General features: G+C 42.8%; 1 protein-coding gene across 2 annotated transcripts in view; it reads right to left on the reverse strand.

Moving 5' to 3' along the window:
- The window catches only part of RORA (RAR related orphan receptor A), a 708,798-nt gene that overhangs the window by 88,297 nt on the left and 600,643 nt on the right, over positions 1-19,858 (reverse strand). The window contains exon 1 of one of the 2 annotated variants that reach the window (XM_027569194.2): positions 12,051-12,224. The exons of the other annotated variant lie outside the window; for it this stretch is intronic. Coding sequence (XP_027424995.1) covers positions 12,051-12,081 — 31 coding nt within the window. The 5' untranslated portion in view covers positions 12,082-12,224. Of the gene's footprint in view, positions 1-12,050; positions 12,225-19,858 lie in introns of those variants that run through there. 2 annotated transcript variants of the gene reach the window in all.

Consider the following 19,858-nt stretch of genomic DNA (forward strand, 5'->3'; position numbering starts at 1 on the left):
CTTTCCTACCCAAACTTAAAGTGATGGGGAGCAATTATGACACTCGTTTGCCCTGCTTTTTTTATATTCCTGGTCACTTATGAAATGAAGACGCTGATCTGCAAAAATCACTTTGCATTCGTGAAAGGAGCTATGGGAGCTCCCCCTGAGCATCTGGCTATGAGGCAGAAACATACCTCAGTGCACTTCCTTTGTCTTGCACTTCATCTTTGATGTGCAAGTCACTGGTGGAGTAAGCTGTGATCACTTTGATGTTGAACTTCTAGACTTTATTGTTACTAGCATGCCTACAAGGAGAGCTGTCAGTCATTTCTTACATCTGAACAACCATGTTTCTTTACGGCACCCCTTTTTACAAGCATCAGTCCTTAAATACATGTTTTCACATTCCTGCTGATTACCACACTATCTTTGTTGGGGGAGGGCTGTGCTCAAATAGAACTACGGCACCCACATTTTCTGTAAACACCCTGAGGCGTCATCAGATGGCTGGTAACCAACCTTCTTCAACAAGAGAAGCCTGAGCACAAAACATATTTCTAGCAAATGAAAACATTCTGAAAACGCTCAAGCCATCTTAACAAGTCAAAATGAGTAGTTTAGCCAATATTTCCCCTAAGCAGCCATTGAAATCACAGAGAAACTTCCAAGCCACGTTAAAAGGGATTCTGAATGCAATAGCAGCAGGAGGCTCAGAAAGTCGGCCAAAACTTCGAGACATCTTAACTCATCTTAAACAACTTTGTTTCTCTGCAATGGTGGAAACAAAACACTTCTGTTCTACATGATTTTGCTTGTGACAGAAATACTGATGTGAAATAGACTTCTGCCAGACCAATTATTTTATTAAACCATTTTCAGAAGCTGCTTGCTGTTGCAGATGCAATGTAAGTTAGAAGATGATTTTTCATAATTTAACGTCTGAGGCGAACATATGGCTTTGTATACAACGTGTGTACAGTTCCTTAAATAAATACACACAAAATAGGCAACATGCGCATCTTTAAAATTCTCTGTTGAAAAAGACACGGCTCTAATTTCATTTACCAGCTCCCATCAGATTTACTTTTCAAGCTCCTTTATCACTTCTGGAACTGCTGAATATTATCAAACCCCACTGGGACATTCCACACAAAAAGGAAATAAAGTTAAGGTGCTTACATCACACCAGCCCAGTTTATAATGAACTGCTACCTTTCTGAATAAATGTTTCAATGAAATCCAAGTTCTTAGATATACTGGATGATCTCTAATGAGGAAGTACAATGACTTTATTTTTCATGACAGAGCTGAGTTCTGTTATTTTCCTTTTGTAAGCTGGCAACATAGGAGATACTGTTTCTGCTTGCTAATAAGCTGCAAACAATATATTAGGAGAGACTCAATTTTGTTGGGTTTCTGGCCTGGAATACTTGGTAAGGAATACAATTACCGTGGTATGCAATGGTTAAGATGATTCCAGGGTTTCCATCTTTACGCAACCTCCCTGCCCCTAACCCCCTTGGTTTTAACTCAACCATCAAAAATGGAAAAGGCTTTGGGATAGAATTTGATAAATAAGGGATTTCTGTAATTTACCAGAACTAAATCTGGGCATATTTATTACTAATATTAATGAAAGCTGGCTTGTTCTTAAATTTATTTAAATCATTGGCTAGAAGTAGTCACCTTTTTCTACCTTAAATTTTCACTTTTGAAATGAATGGATTAGCTGATTAAGGCACCTACAGCAATTAAGGGTTGAGACAGGGAATAAGGAAACTAGAAGGCATTCATCTGTTTCCTCCAAGTCTTGAACAAGAAACCAGATTATCTTTCTGTTTGAATAAACATTTCATATTGGGAGATCTGGAAAAGACCTTGATGGCTATTCAAGTCTCTCGAACTTAACAAATGGGGGAAGCAAGCAACTGAGGTAACCTGACAATTATTTGAGTAGTAGATCTGAGAGGAGAACCCACATCTTTCCCGCCCCCCAACATGAAGCGGGGTGGTTTCCACCATCCAATGCTGTTTCCCTGCACTGGGGACCAATGACTCATGTGTAAAGTCAGAGTGTTCAACTTCAGGGGTTTCTCAATCCGAATCAGACGGGCAGCTTAAAATATTAACAATACTTGAGTCCCACCTCAAACCAATAAAACGAGAGCCTCTAGGAGTGCAGGCTGGGCTTGAGTATCTTTAAAAAGCTCTCTAGACAGTCCAAAGTGCAGACAAGGTTGAGAACTAAGGGACCAGATGACCTCTATGCACCCTCCTGAGTCTACAGCCGAACATTCACTATCAGTTGGAAAAAAATTATTGGACTGTGTTCCCTGACATTCATCCAGGAGGCCATACACATTTCTAAGCCATCACACTGTTTGCCTGTTAGCCTAGCTGTTGTCACTACCTGTTCTTATCCAGTTCATTTATGTGTTTACTTAGGTATTATCTAGCTCTTCCCACCAGAATGTATACTCACCAAGGCCAGAGACAAAGCCCACTGTGTTCACTGCGGCTTCTACAATCCACAGCATCATACCTGCCACAATAATGGGATATCGCACCACCATTTTCCAAAGAATGAGGGGTCTGGAGTTGTGGTGTGGAAGGGGGTGGGCTGCCTTCTGCATCAACCAGAGCGGTTCTGCTTTTCTCAGTTTCACCAGACTAGAATTGGAGCTGTGTGAAGGCAGTGCTGTGCCTGCCTCATTTATACTCAGCTACCTCCAGTGCCTGGAAGTGGGCAGACCTGAAAGGTGCGCAGGGCCTGAGAAATACTTGTAAATAGGAAGCACTGATGAGACTGCGGGGGGCTAGAACCTTTACTTTGTTGCTGACAAAAGCAACATAGAAAAGACATCACTGTTTTCACTGGAGTTGGTCTTGACTCCTATGGCACAATCCCCAGCCTACCCCCCACTGAGTGGTCAAAATGATGGCAAGAGCCAGCCCCCGGGGCTCACTAAATGCCAGAAGGCCAGAGCTCCCCAGGAAGATTGATGCAGAAAAGGCAGTGTTTGGACAGTATCACTGGCACCTCCCACACCAAAGTCTCAGGGTGTTCTGCCTGTTTGGGCCATTTGGGGTAACAGATTTGGAGTATGCCCGCTTCCTTCCACACGCTAGTAGAGAAAGACCAAAATAATCCGATTATGTCAAGTGTATTAATAACATCCAAGTAATGGCAGAAATTGCTCCTGTTGGGCATCTCTTCCAGCCTGAAAGGAGATTCCGTGGACTGAAGGAAAGCTCATGCTTATCCTAATACCATTTACCTGTCTGAGCTCCCCTCTCCACACCAAAGACCAGAGCAATGCTTCCCAAACTTGCCAGATCCTCAGTCACCAGAAGAGCTTCGACAAATTCAAGTTCCTTGGTCTCACCCCAGACTATCGGAAGCAGGGTCCACGCAGGTGGTGATGGAGAATGAGAGTTCACTTTTTAAATGCTTCCCAGTTGACTGTGAAGATCAGTGATATCTGGGAACTGCCGAAGGGCTACAGGATCCTAGCTCTGGAAGGTGAGGGTGAGGTTTCACAAAGCGAGAGGACCAGTTGAATCGGGAGGCTGAGGACCACCTGAATCGAAAACACCTGAGACACTTTTAAACACATGCCTTCCCGGGCCACGAGGACCAATGGCTCTCTCTGGCTGGGACCTACGAATCTCCCTTTTGAACAGACTCTCTGTGTTATGAGTTGTACTCTCAAGTTTCAGAACCCCTACTTGAGGCAGGATTTTAGAACTAAACTCTGGCTTATTTGGAAGGAAATCCTGTTCGCACTTAAGTATAACGATTGGCTTTATCCAATTACAGTACCATTTCATTGTGTGTGTCGCAAATTCTCCTTTATTTTATTTTTTTTAAAGATTTACTTATTTATTCATTTATTTGAGAGAGAGAATGAGAGAGCGAGCATGATGGCATGTCGCTCACAGAAGCTGCAAACCTGTAAGAGCAACGGTCTTAAAGCAGCCGCCGTCTCTGGCTAAGTGTGGCTGCCAATCTCTCAGTGCGTTTTTTAGACGCTAATTCACAGCTTAAGAGACACAACTGGGAGGAAGGTGTCTCAGCTCTATAACAGCACACAGGTGGCCCCTGTATAACCTAGCACACAGGAGGCACTAAATAAGAATTTGCTAAAACAAATTTATTTAATTATTTATGCCGTGTTCTGCACAAGATCTGACATAAAATAAACAAATAAAAGAAGGGGGGGAACCCCAGCAACTGAAAAATGAAAATAACATTCTACGAAAAAGAGAATATTTGTCACGTGGTGAAAGAATCACACTCCTGGGTAGCATCGTTTAAAAAACGGTTTGCTTCAATAACTGATCTGAAACTTAACCACAAGTCTTCACTTCTGAACCACTATCTTATTTCTATGATGGAAAAGTTTAAACAGCAGGTTCTCCTTGCTTTCTCCTCCCCCCTCCTTGTTTTTCACACAAAGATGCAATTTCACCTTCCCAGTAGGAACAAGGGAGCCCGTCATCCTTTAAAATCTCAGTGATTACCCGTCATTATTATTATCCTGGTTATTCCAACTTGGCTCCGAAGCCTTGACTTCTTGAGCAATGCAAAATTCACGTAAACCTGTATTCTCATTCTTCTGCAAGGCCTCATTTCCTTAAATGATATTAAAAGGTCAATACTTATTTCTCTGATTCCAACACAACAATTAGATTGTTTTATGATTGTTTCACACTTGATATGCCACCGAAATTTGAGCCTGCAATTCACTCGTATTATCTATTTATCCTAAAAATTACAGAAATGTATTCTTATTTCTATTTTGTGCAGTGTTTTTTAAAGCATAAACTCCATATGATGTTCTAAAAATCTATGTAACATATATGCTATATTTTGGGCAAATTGCTTACACTGAAATGAACCAAATGATCTAACCACAGTCTTCATGTAACAGGTGGTTAATAATTTTGCATCCATGTTTAAAATTATTTTATTGCCAAAAAAGCTACAATAGTTTATTTCTTTCTAAATATTTGATCTTTTTTGGAAAAAAAAAATAGCTCTAGATTTAAAAAGGGAAAATGCAGATCAAAATGACAATCTCTTTTTAAATTTTATTTGAGGGTCGGGGAATAAAATCAAGGTTGAAACTAAAAATTACAAGGATTACCATAAAGGTCATATTAATTGTTTACTCACAAACCAAATCTCATTTACATCCTAGAATTTAATATGGAGCCAAACAGAATTTTGTAATTCAGCTTTAAAACTTCCCTTACTATCATCCAGGGAAACTTCTGAAATTCATTATCTCCACCACAGTTACATTTCTAATAACCATTTAAAACGATGCACTACACTTTGGAATCTGATGAAGAATGCCCCACAGCAAATGAAAAAATAATTTCAACCTTTGACCCCCTCCACTAGCCTGACGGGAAATTCACTGGCACCATTACGGCTTTCGGCTTTCCGCGAATAAGTAACCACTAGAGGGCAGCCTTATCTCAGAACTGACACCACTTTGGAGGAAAACACCTCATAAATGCTTCTCATGTTCCATTAATTATTTTTAGAATATCTTTGATTTTCCTAGATATTTAATAGCCAACTTCAGTTCACCTAAAAGCATTTATAAGTAGGTCAAAAGTCCACTTTCACAAATTATGATGATATCACACAGACCGGTCATGCGATGGCCTAAAGATAGAGCCTAACCTATGTGTCTTTTAAAAATTTAAAACAAGATTTTAAAATCTTTACTCTTTACTATGTGGCAGGTTAAGTGCTGAGTCAATCATACCACAGCTAGTACAGGGGTTCCACTTTTGGCAACAAAATTTCCAGAGTTTCTAGACAAACTTAAGTATGCGTAAGTATGCGTGAAGAAGAAAGAAACCAAGATTGCGGGAAGACTGACCAGATCGAGTGCAGTGGAGGGGGAACAGCAAAGATTAAGGTCAGAGATGTGTGTGTTTCATACTATGAGTCTTCAAATAGCTGACAATCTTTCACTTGAAAGATGGATTAAATATGTCTACACAGCCCCAAAAGAAAGGAACAGAATCGAGGGATTAAAAATACAAAGAAGAGATTTATGCTTGATATAAGAAGAATTTTCTAATTCGAGATGTTATAAGCTATCTCAAACAATAATGAGTTTCCCATCGTAAAAGGTGTTCAAGTATTGGGGTGCCTGGGTGGCTCAGTCCTTAAGCGTCTGCCTTCGGCTCAGGTCATGGTCCCAGGGTCCTGGGATCGAGCCCCGCATCGGGCTCCCTGCTCAACGGGAAGCCTGCTTCTCCCTCTCCCACTCCCCCTGCCTGTGTTCCCTCTCTCGCTGTGTCTCTCTCTGTCAAATAAATAAATAAAATCTTTAAAAAAAAAAAAAAAAAAGGTGTTCAAGTATAACCAGACAACCATTTGGCAGGTACGATGTGGGGAACCAAAGGCCAACAGGACACGTATCTGAGTGATTTCTCAGGTTTCTTCTCTCCCCAAGACTCTATGAAATAACACTGCTTTGCTTTCAGACAAACACATCTCAATCCAGTCAGCAGAAAAGTAAACACCCATCAAGGAGCTTCTGCGGATCTATCTACTTGGAAACTTTTACTCTTGTGTGATTTTCTAAAAGACAACAGATTTCTCAAGAGTATGTCCACAATCATGCCCCTTTGCTGTCATGGAAACACCCGGGACAGCACTCACAAGCCCAAGGCTTCAACAGCTTTCTACATAGAGGCATATTAAAATTAGAAGATGCATTTGTGAATGCTCCCTTTGCCTACAGATAAGTGGAACACATACAGATAAATCTCTAGCTCAGTTCTATCATAATGGAGGTAGGTTATACAGGTTAGCCGCACTTCATAGTGTTCTGTATTCTTTAGGAAGGTAATGCTTACATTTCACCCAGATCCTCTTATAACAGGCAGACTTAATGAAAATCATGGGTGAAGAGAGCTAATGATGAGCAAATAAGAATAACCCCATTTGTACCAAATTGATTTTATTAAGTAGTAATTTAAAGATATTAGGCTCAGCAAAGCATTACATAATTGAATCTATTTTTTTCTCTTATAAATGCCAGAGTTATAATTTTCACTAACTAGAGACAAAGTTATATCCAGGACATAGTCACAGCTTTCTCCAGGGGAGGCAGCATGAAAATAGTGGAAATTAGGACTCCTGTCCTTGCTTCACCACTTCGCAGCCTGGAAGGGCTTGGCTGCAACAACACAACCTGCCAGAGCTTCACTTCAACCAACAACCGTGAGAGTATCGGTGGCTTTCCACAGAGGATTAAATGAGATAAGAATGTTTGCAAAGCATAAAGCACAAAACAAATATAGATCAGCTCATCCACCTGTGTATTTACGAAATGCCTAGTAAACTTCAGGGCAATAAAATAAAAATCAAAAAACGAAATCACTGGCAAACCTAGGGAACAGGTTAGACATGGCTTTTCACACTCACAGGAGCAAAGACTTTTAAAATTACCACATTACCTCCTTATAATATGATGAGGGCTACCAAATGTCACTTTAAAAAGAAAATCCAGAAATAAAAGTTTTCACCTACTTTCTTGCATTTTGCCCAAGGGCTAATAATATATGCTATTATCGGTCCATTTAGACCCCTTATTCTCTGGACATTAATGCTCTGACAATTTACAGAAAAGCATGCATACTAACAAATAAAAAAGCTCTGACTATGACTCTCTAAGTCCATGACTCAAACCGCTGGGTTGGAAGGGAGGTATCCTCAGGGGAGGATCTAGAAGAGGGGGGAGAGGGAAAATTTGTCAGTCATTCCTCATAGGGTCAATACGTGGCCTTTGAGATAATATCAAATGTTAGTTCGTACGTGTTGTCACTGGTGGATCTTTCCAAATTATCTTTTTTTTCTTTTTTTAAGCAGAGAAACATACACATGGTGTAGCTGCTGATCCTGAGTCTAATTATGGTATTAATACTTACTAAATATGAAATAGGTAGATTAAAGCAGCCTTGATTTCTTACTAATAAGCACTATGAATATTTAGACTGCATCAGAAAATATTTCTAGGATGAAGTACTTAGATTTATTCCACGCAATGGGTTTTATTGATGACTAAAATAATTTAAGAGAATTTTAAGAAAACCAAACTCCAACTCTACCCCTGCAGATCGATCTATCCATCTATCTAGTAACTTTTTCTCCCAGTAAATGGCCATTTGTAAATATTATTTTCTTAGACGACACTGAGCAAATTACAAAGTGGCTGGTGCTATTGCAGGTGCTTTGCAATTATCTACTTGCTGATCTCACCCATTTCATTGTGATTCACTTGGCTGGAAGGGAAAGGTGAGAGAAGAAGAAGGGCAGTAAGAACTATTAACATATATTTACTAATTTATCTACTAATTATAAAATAACCCCTAAGATATAAATCATATTCTTTCTATCTCTCTATCCATCCATCCATCCCTCTATCGGACTACTTCCATTCAGAAATTGTATTATTTTATAACTGGGCAGCATCAAGAAATTACATGGTTTTCAATTCAAATTGAGAGCAAAGTGGTTTACTTGAGTATGATGTTGCTTTGCATTTCAAGTAATGGGATTCAAATATATAAAATCAAGAGGCTGCTCAAGAAAAGGGTGCTTTAAAAATACTCTCTACTTCATAGAGAGTCTGAGCTCCCCCCTCCTCCCAGGGACAGATGGATTCAGAGATCCTCTTTTGTCTTTAAAAGAACTGACCCCTCCTTGCCCCGTGAACTCTGCCTGGTGGCGCAGCCCTTTGGATTTTCTCCTTTCAAGATCCAGCCATCACCCTTCTCCCAATCCTACCATCAAAGGTCACAAAAATGGGACAAAAATCCCTGCTAAGGGATACCACTGACGGGATGCTTGAAAGAAGACCAGGGATAAAATTCACATTTCATTGGGTAAAAAGAAAGGCCAAGTTTTTCAAAACTATAAAATCAAATTTATGCGAGTTGGAAATACTACTAATCACCAACACATAAAATATTTCCAGAGCAGTAAGGTGAAGTTTTTCATTTGCACATGAATTGTGCTGGGGGAAGAATCTATTATGGGACAGAAATTCCCTGTAAGCCTCTCTCCACTCTAACTCCATTTACATGAGCATAGGCTGAGCACTCATGAAGCAAAGGGGTATATAATCTACAGAAACTGATGAAGCCCTTGCATTTCCTCTCAGCACATGGCTGCTGCCTGACATTTGGCCAATGCACTTTTATGATGAGCAGAACAAGTGCTCCCCTGATTATAAATGTTATCGCTGGCTCTCTCTGTTTGCCCAAGAAGCAATCCAAATGGTATTGGAATTTTGTTGTTAATTAAACAAAAACAAAACTGAAGGATGAGACCAGAGTTGCTTAAATGAAGATTTATTACTTCTAAGCATGAAACCACTTTAAGCCTAAACTTATTTGACAACTAACGCAGAGGAAGGATTTTCTTCTTTGGTGAGTTCAAAAGGCCCGATTTAATGATGTTTAAAAAACATAAGTAATCAGCCAACAAAGAGAATGTTTCTCTTTTATGGTCGCTTGTTCTCTCCTCCTCCATCCACATGCATACATGTACCAAAAAGCTATATTATAAAGAGTACTTCTGTTTTGCATGAAAAATCTAATTATACAAACTCTTACATATGGAACCAATTTAACTATTAAAAATAAGAGGCAGCAGGGAAGTATTTAATATGATTTTGGGCCAGTTTTTTTCCCCTTAAATCTGATATGGAAACATTTACAGCATTCCTCATTTTCCCACCAACTATTTTTCTTCAGTTTAAATTTGCACCAAAGCGAGATAATCCCATTAAAACACAGGATGTTAGGATATTGGAAATGAAATATTCTAATTGTCCAGATGCATTCTGTTTCTCTCTCTCTCTCATGCTTATAGAAAAACTGCATTGCTAGTACTTCTGAGCTACTTTTCTCAAAGCACGTCACTATGAATCTATTATCTAATGGCAGCCAGAGGTCACTCCAAAACAAATGTGTGGGCTAGAGCTTTTGGGGGATGTTGGTGGTGGTGTGATTCTCATGATTATATTAGTAAGGGATAGTACCGAACTTTGTACTGGAGCTAGGAAAGCAAAATCCTTGGGAAGCATCAACATTAGATTAAAATATTAAAACATACTTTCCTTATTGTTTGGTGGTTACTGCTCATGAGGGGAAATAATCTTAGCTTTTCACCCTTCCCCCCAATCAACACAAATTATACAACATAAAATAGATAAAGACTGGCACTGACATCTTCCAAATAGCAATATCTATTTTATAACTTAAAGGGGGGGAAAAAAAACATTAGAAAGTGTCTTGACTACAAAGGCTATTTGAGTCGTTTTACAGGATTAATAAAACGCAGGAAATAGCATAAAAGTTTTTTTGAGGGGGAGGGGAAGAGCATAGATTTCTTTTACCAAAAAAAAAAAAAGTCGGTAAGAAAAACATTTTTTTCTTTACAAAATGATTTTAAGTGCTTGAGAACGTGAATCACAAAGGTTTTCCCTCCTTATTCTAAAAACGACTAGACCCCGTTTTCCGAAAGCCACGAAGGAAAGATAGAAAATTTGCCGTGGATATATCGTAGGTATAGAAAGATTTCATCTCAAGCAGCTCATCTTAGTGTCCAGCACGTTTCGGCCTGTTAATAATTAATAAAAGAGATGCCACCCAATCTCTAATGAAGAAAGGCAAAGCTCGGTGATCCGAAAGTAAACGCAGCTCAGATACGGAACTAGTGTCCTCCATCCTGGATTGCAACAAAACCTCAACCTACCAAACGCTTAACGCGGTCCCTGCGCCCGCGCGGATGGGCAGAACCCGCACGACAGTCTGGGTCTGCAAAAACGCTGCGCGTTAGGGGAGCCCGGTACGCCGCAAACAGATGGGGTTCTAAATCCCCGCTCCCAGCCGCCGGGTCCGCGAAGCCGCTCGGGCAGATTATCCCCCCGGAGGAACCTGCTGGCGCACAAGCGGGCAACGCGCTGTTGGCTGAGTTTCTCCAGGGCTGTTTGCAGAGTCCTAAGAGCGTGGCTCGGTTTCTCCCGGCCGCACAGGCGACTTCCTGCACACCTCCAAACTTTGGCTCTCCCATGAGAAACTTCCCCGACTTGCCTCGGTTTTTTCCCCCTCACCTGGGAAGACCTCGAATCAATCCTCTCTTCAACTAGTCCCCCCTGCCATCCCCCCCTAGCCTGCTAAGGAATCCTGATCTGGGCGGAAGGCCGGGTGGGGAGACTTGACCGCGACTAACCCGCGCGGGTCGGCCCTCACCGCCGTCTAACTTCCACCGCTGCCCGCGACTCCTGTGGGCAAGGATTGCCGACCCACATCCATCCACAACCCAAAGTATCAAAGTCGGGGTGCGCTGCGGCTGCGGACGACAGCCCAGAGAGTCTTGGCACGCTCGACAAACCCGTCTCGCTCGGGCCCGGGCGCTTTCGGAAGTAGCCGCGGCGGGACGCAGAGCGAAACGGCCGCACTTCCCCGGCCCGCGGCCGCTCGGGCGCTCGGGGCCTCGGGGCCGCCACGGGGGGGAGGGCGCAAGGCCTGGGGCGCTGACCAGTCCCCAGGGATGACATCGCGTCGGCGCGCACGCACGGCCCGGCCCGGCCGCAGCGCCTTCCCTACGTAGGCCGGAGCTGTCCGGGGTGCGGGCCCTGGGGACCGACCGCGGGCGTCCCCGGCTTCCTCCGAGCTCCCCGGATCCTCCCCTCCCTTCCAGAAGCGCCGCGACTCCCAGCAAACTTTCTTCCGAGAGCCCCGCCGGGTGCCAGGCGGACCCGGGCGGCTGACAGGAGTCAGAGGGGGCGGAAGAGGGAGGGGGTCCAGCCCGTGCGCCTTTGCCCCCTACAGGAGGCAGGCTGATCCCGCGGCCGGGCTCAGGTGGCGCCGCAGCGGTGGCCCAGAAGGCCCTGGCGGGGCTTCGGCGCCCAGCCCCGGGCAGTACGTGCGCTCGGGCAGGCGCGCCCACCCCTCCCCCTGCGCGCCCTCCTCCCCGCCCCCCGGAGCAGCCAGCCCACCCGGCCCCGGCGGGGCTACCGGCTCACCTTTCATCGCTGCGATCACAAAATACATCATTTAAGCCGCGGTGCGGAGAGCGCAGGGAGAGCCGATGGTCCGACCCCGGAGCCCCCTCTGCCGCCGCCGCGCCGCCGCCGCCCGAGCCACAGCAGCAGCTGCCGCAGCTGCCCGCCCGCCGAGAGCCATCCCGAGCCATAAGAGGCTCCATGTGACCGGCTGACATCACGGCCGCCGCTCTGTTTACACCGCGCCCCTCCGCTTCCTCCCGGGGCGGGAGGCGGGAGGCGGGAGGCGGGAGGCAGGCGCGCCCCAGCGCCGCGCCGCGCCCCGCCCCGCCCCCGCGGGCAGGTGAGCGGCGGTGGCTCTGCGGGCGCACCCCAGCCAGACGCTGCCCTGCCGCGCCCCCGGCCCGCGCCCAGGCCCCCAGCCTTCTCTTCGCCTCCCAGAGCACCTGTGGTCGCCAGGGTGCTCTCTGCACGCAGCGCCCCGCGGAACGCGCGCCTGACCGCTTTCTGCCCCCACCCCGTGGGGCAAGGGGCACGCCACCCGACGCCACTCTCCCGCTTCCTTTCCGGGGCCCCCGGGGCGTTAAATACTCCAGTTCGTCGGCGGAAAAGAGGGGTTTGGCCTGGGGGCCGTAGTCACCCTCACTTCCCAGAGCGCCCCAGCTCTATTCGGACGGTAGGGCCCCCTACGGGGCCATGTAGAACGCTGTCACCCGGACCTTGCCGGGGAGTGGAGTAAGTGCCTCCTAAGTCTTTCCCGGGAGACTCGGCCCGGGCAGGCGGAACTCGCCCACCCAGACGTCGGTAATCTCCATCACACCAACTTCACCAAAGGTCCTTGTTTACACCTCCCTCTTTCCCCCAGGAACACTGTTACCTGGAAGGAGAGCAGAAAACTCTATGTGAATCACCTACACGATAATCCAATCGCCAGCCGACTTGAACCACTAAATTCCCAGGCTCTTCCATATCCATCATTCTCTCCAGAGAACCCATCTGCAGGTGGGAAAGCCTCTAGTTTTCACACCCTAAAAATGAGATATTGTGGCACTCTGGGAAGGGAAACAAAAATACCTCTATAAAGGTAAATTTTGTGAATTTTAACTTAAAATTAAGACTTAATTCCCTCTGAACTTTGAAGCTTAATCCTTTTTACTGGCCTATGGAAACTTGAATCTTGAGAGTATTATTAGATAAATCTCTTGAGGATGAATTTCAGATGCTTCATACCCAGAGTCTGCATTATTTAAAATTTTGCCGTATGTGCATAATACTGACCATAACAGGAAAAAAAAAATCTCGAAAGCCCAGTTTGCATACCTGCTACTGTTCCTTCACACAACTTCAATTCTGCTTTCTTTTCTGATGGTCTATATTTCCATTTACAACTCAAAATATTAGATAGTTATTAGTTGATGCCTTCATGCTGATTAAATAAGGAGAGTCCTAGCATTTTCCCCCCAATATAACAGTTGTCCTTGCCCCCGAGTTGGGCTGTGATTTAAAATACAGGCAGACAATCAGCTCTGTAGAAAACTAGGATTCATATACCCCCCACCATCCCCAGCCTCCTTTTCAAGGCAAAATTTACACAGTCCTGATTTAGAAGGTCAGAAAAATTTATCATACCTTAAATCAAGCCATAGCTTTATAAAAGTTTGATTTCAGCTAAAGCCATCCTAACAGTTTTTCCTTTAGATTTTTTCTTTTTTTATTTAAATTCAATTAGCCAACTTACAGTACATCATTAGTTTCAGATATACTGTTCAATAATTTATCAGTTGCTATAACATCCAGTGCTCATCACATCATGTGCCCTCCTTAATGCCCATCACCCGGTTACCCCATCCCCCTACTTTCGATTTTTTTCAAATAAAACCACGAAAATAAGAAATTATGAAAGTGTGAAGCCAAGACCTACCCATATTAATTCAGCTGTCCAGCCATAGCAAAGTGGACAAGAGTTTCAAATGAATCAACCATACCCACTATGAGGTTTACAATTATGAAATTAGATCACACCACCTTCCCATGATGCAACTGTATCTCCCAATGAGGCAACACCCCTCAGTTACATTGACACCATCCTTCATATTTGGTTCTTGATTTCCCTTGATCTAAGGACTTTATAACAAGGAAGAGTAAAGCCAAAGCTGTCTAGTAGGTAGGTCCCAGGTACAATTTTCTTTCCTTTGTACCATTGAAGGCTGGAAAGACATCAGGGACTGCATGCTCATAGGTATGTTCTTCATATTAATTGCAAATGAATCCAGATACGCTACTCGGAAAACTTGCAATGTTACCTTAAAACAGTATCCTGTTTTAGAGAACAATGCTTTAAAAATGACCAAATCCATTAGCTCTAGCCTGCCTGTCAGACATCTGACTCCAAGGTAAATAGTCTTACATTACTAGTAATCGGTATTTATTTCCAGACCATTTCAGATGAAATCGGTAATCAGGAATGACATGTAACGTGACATGTGTGCTCCTGCAATTACAAGTAGTAGAATCAGTCATCCTATAGATATGTCCCCAATAGAAATATAATCTCCTAATACTTATTTGAAATATTTACACATTTATTCAACAAAGACATTTCCAGGATAATGTAATACTGACCTTAGCCTTTGGAAATGTATTTCATTCTGGTCCTACAAATAATGAGCAACAACAGAATTTCAGATATTAAGTCTTAACCTTCCTGTGTGGCTAGATGCTATTTGTAATACATGCCTCCATTAAATGTCTTCAGCTTTTAACCCGGGGTATAATATTGTTCTTTATATTAACACAAAGCTCTCATGAAACTTTGAAAGTAAAAATGAGAGCTATTTAAAAAGAAAAACAAAACAAAACAACCTTGAAATACAAACTTTCTGTGGAATTATAAATCCTCCACGAAATAAATCAGTCAGGAATGAAAGGATCCATATCCCCCTTTGACACTACCAAATTTGAGCCATAAATGATGCACATTTCAGCGCAAACTTTTACCAACTATATATTAACATATAGGAATAATTATTTGGATTATAATAAACAAACATTTATGGAGTACCTACTATGGGGGAAAACAGTGTTAAGCAATATATTCTTTCCATTTAATTTTTTTTTTTTTACCAAGTGTTCTGAAAAGAAAATAGAAAAAGAATATTGCTAACACGAAGACAATTAAACTGGATGGGGAATTCTTTACCATACATAAAATTATGTTAAAAAAATTATGTTATACATTACTTTTTGATTCAAATGTTTCTGTTGGCTAATCTCAGAAAAGGAGGGCACCCTGCATACTTACACATGTTATAAACACATGTAATTCATTTCAAAGTCCTCTAGTGCTGGTAACAGCCCCACATGGGGTCCCTATATACTGGGTTTCACATTTGATCTGTCACTTAGCAAGAAAGTGGAGAGACATTTCTGATGCCAGGTTGTTCCCAAATGCCTCTGAGGAAAGCCTGCTGTATTTCTACAGGATATCTAGACTGGAATGTAACCAGTAAATTGGTGCCAATCTTCCCACTTTCAGAGATTAAATACAGAAATGATACTTTATGAGGGTATATTTGATTTTTCCATCAAATGGGGTCTGGCATACCACACTGAATCACACTACAGTACTGCTACTGGGGAGAATGGCAAACCAATGGATCAAGAGATTTATCTTGAGTGGGCAAGGAGCTCCTAGCACAAAGATGATTTCAAAGTTTGCGGCTGCACATGAGAGAGCATTTTGGCTCTGGGTCTCACCCAGGCCCTGCTTCTCCCTCTCTAGTGTGTGGCAGCCTGCTAAGTCAATTAATTTCTTTCTAGCTGAACAAGAAAGGGATCAGTGAAAGGTTAATGTGGTCCTAGGCAGCTTGATTCAACCGAATTCTTAGCCACCACTGCACTGTGATCTGTAGGACTTGGGCCATTCGGACCGACATAGAGGCAGAGGGGCAGGTCTCCTGGAGACCAAACAGGGTCAGACCCAGAGAGTTCTAAATAAGACTACTTGGAAAGCTACAGAGAAGGCACAAACTTACCTATAATACTTGACAGACTTGCTTAATTTTTCTGGAAAGAGCCAGTGTCTCAAAAAGGAACATTTATAAAATGGAATAATATTGGTGAGACCTGGAAACCAGAGGTGACAGAGAGGCCCCCCCTATTTATGAGTGGAAGAGGGAGAAGATGAACACATGAATATAGCTTGCTTGCCACTCGTGATTTTAAAACAAATATAGATGTAGATGTAAATGTACGTGTGTATGCGTATACATAGTCCATGAAATATGGTGAAATAAACTGTACTTTGGTGGCAAGAGACATCTTCAGTTTTATACACTCACACACACACACACACACACACACACACACACACACACACACTTCACATTATCAAGCATTCACTGAATGTGTATTATGTGCCTGCTATTGTCCTGGAGAATCAAACAAGAACAAGCTCACTGATCAGTTGACCTTGGCTCTGGAAACTATAGAGAAGTCAGCTCCCTGAGTCATCTGAGCAACCCTAAATGAAGGCAGTGTCTGGTTGCCCACTGAAAACATGTTCGCACAGCACTTTGCCCCTCACAGTTGACAGACAGCTCCAAATCATTAGTGTGCTTACTAGTGTAATGGGATGTTGGAGGGGAAAGATTTGGCTGGGTGGAGACAATGGTGAAGGGATTCTGAGATTTCTGGAACCACGTATCTCATACATCTATTGGGAAATTCAAGAACTGGCAGATGTTTTGTAACCATCACAATGAGGGGAAGGGTGACGTTCACAGGTTTACAGATGTGAGCAACCTCCACAGAATAGGTAGGCAGCAGGTGCCTTACTACACACACACACACACACACACACACACACACACACACACACACACACACACCTGCCAAGGCAGCAAGGAAGGAGATGCACATCAGAGGTCAGAAGGACCTCCGTCCCTTGTCTTCCCATTGGGTGTTCTCACCCCACTCCCGCAGAGGGCAGGGGAACAGGCCATTCAGGAAGTGATTTTTTTTTTTAGTTAAAGGAACATGACAAATAGAAGCAAACTCAGAACCTGGAAGCCTGGGTGCAAGTTTCACACTTAACTAGCTGTCTATGCCACCCTGGGCAAGTCATTTCACTTCTCAGGCCCCTTCCCTGTAAAATGAAGGAATGAGAACCTTGGAGGGCTCCTGCAACTCAAACATCCCACAACCCCGTCCAGGATCAAGTCCTATCCACTTCTTAGGAACACCATCCCCTTCTCTCTGCTGCACCACATCAATTTATCTCTCCAAGGAGGCTTCTTTGTGTCACTGAACTCTGTGGTCTGGTCAAATGAGCTCTAACATTAGACAAAAGCTGGGCCCCAAAGCAAACTTTATTCTACCCCCTAGCTGAGGGATTTGAACAAACCTTTGTTTCCTCATATGTGAAATAAGGCTGGTAGAGCCTTGAAGGGCCACTGGGAGGGTTCAACAATTTAAAGAAAGGATAGAGTGACTACGTCTTAGTAGGGCTTATGAGTGGAAGTACCACCCCCACCCCCACCGGCCCCTACTTTGTTGTACACACAAGGCCTGTGCTTGGCATAAATTATTGACCTTAACAAAGTTTGTGCTGAAATGACTATTAGAATGCACTTTTGCTAAGCTCTTTACAATTTTTGAAACTGTGTGTATGTGTATTAAACAAGCATTTATTAAGTACCTGCTAAGTATTGGGAATACAAAGATGAGTACAAATTAAATTATCCCTTGGTCTAAGGGGCCTTGTGGTCTCACTTTCTTATGTCTTATCTCCTATAAGAGTGGAAGCTCCCATCCAATGAAGAATGTAAACATCTGTGCGTTACAATTCAAAGAACATGTGCCAGGACACGGAGAGGGAAGGAAAACGACTAAGACAGCAGACCTTCCCTCAAGGAGCTTGCCGTCTAGCAGGCAAATGAATGCCATGCTTACAACGTAAGGCAGAAAAAGTGTCCCAGAAATAAGATGCTATGTAAGCCAAGAGTAAGAGGGGCTACTTTGTGCAGGGTTAATCTTAAATTTTATGAGAAGAAGGACTTCATGGAGGAGGTACCACTTGAATTACACTTTGAAAGACAAATTGAATCTAGTGGATAGAAAAAGGATTAAAGAACGTCTTAACAGGAGGGCAGAACACAGATGAAAGTACAGAGAAAGAAAATGCCTCTCTTACTTAAGAAAGTAGTAGTGAAGGTTCACAAGCAACATAAAGTACATATAGACAAGGAGTCGAGAAAGCTCAAAATATAGGTTGTTACTATTGCTTCTGCTTTTCCTCACAGTGCCTAGCACAGACCTTTGCAAACTATATACATTCAAAGAACGAGTCTTGGAAAAATAATCGAGGGCAGAAGAAGAGAATTGTGCTTTAGAAAATAAATCTCTTTGCTGCTCACCCATTTCATAGTCTTATTGTAAGGATTAATAGTTGGTTTGATAGTCATAAAGTTAAATTACACTTAATAAAACACATACAGCAAAAGAGTTCCACATCACAGCACACAGAGGAAGAATAAAACTGGAAATGGGTGTTATTTCATCAGAGCGAAAAGCTAAGCAGGGCATTTTAGGATGAATAAGAGAAACTGAATGTTATTTGATTTTGTATCTCATCCATTTAAGTTCTGAAAATTATCTGCGACAGTTCTATTAATATAGATGCTTTGTATACAGGCCATATTTTATTTTTTAAGAAGTATCTTAAAAACATATTTTCAAATAATGGAGAAAAGATAAGCAGTTACAGATGGTTCTCTCTATTTTTGTCGTGCATGATCAAGGGCTGCAGAGTACGTGGGCTTCATTGGGGAATCCGAGTCTCGCAGCGAGGAGCATTCCAGGAGTAAATGCGGGCATTATTTGGCTTTCACAGAGAAAATATGTTTCTGTTCAGTCAAGCAGAGTAATCAATTATTCTGCATTATGAAATACTCATTTTATAACTATTGACATTTCAGACAGTTGTGTCACATGTCAATAGTGGTTCTGATGCTCACATTTAAGCTCCAGCTTTATAGGATGGGATTCATTTGGCTGACAGCGTTTGATCAGAAGTCTCTTCACTGCTCTCAGAAGCACACCTATTATTTATGTCCAGCCCTGCACTGGGGAAGTATGCTTTGAGTACTGAAACAAGAATAGATTTGGGTATGTTCTTCTGTCTTAATAAGAAATGTTAAAATTCTTCTAAATATGTTCGATTCACATTAAAAAAAGAGTCAGTGCTCTTCCCTTCCATTTTGTAAGAGGGAGGTAGATTAAATGAGGCATTCAATTCAGAAGACTCCAAAATTCACATTCGATTTTGAGTATCCAGTTAAGCCGTATGTCCCCAAAGATAATTTTTCAATATCAAAAGGGCTTTCCGATAATTATACAACACTGTTGTTGTTGCTTCTTTTACCTCTCCTCTTGTTTTTATTTATTTTTTTAAAGATCTTTTTTTAAGATTTTATTTATTTATTTGACAGAGAGAGAGAGAGAGAGACAGTGAGAGAAGGAACACAAGCAGGGGGAGTGTGAGAGGGAGAAGCAGGCTTCCCGCTGAGCAGGGGGCCGGATGCGGGGCTCTGGCTCTGGCTCTGGCTCGAGCCCAGGACCCTGGGATCATGACCTGAGCCGAAGGCAGACGCTTAACGACTGAGCCACCCAGGCGCCCCTTTACTTCTCCTCCTGATTCACAATTCCTTGGGACTTACTCTGTGGCAGGCACTGATTTTATGCTCTTTTTAACATTTAATTCACCCCAGACTCTCTTTTTACAGATGAGAAAACTGGAGCACAGAAAAATTAAGTAACTTGCTGGGAAC

The sequence above is a fragment of the Zalophus californianus genome, chromosome 6, assembly GCF_009762305.2.
Source record: "Zalophus californianus isolate mZalCal1 chromosome 6, mZalCal1.pri.v2, whole genome shotgun sequence".
Classification (NCBI taxonomy): domain Eukaryota; kingdom Metazoa; phylum Chordata; class Mammalia; order Carnivora; family Otariidae; genus Zalophus; species Zalophus californianus.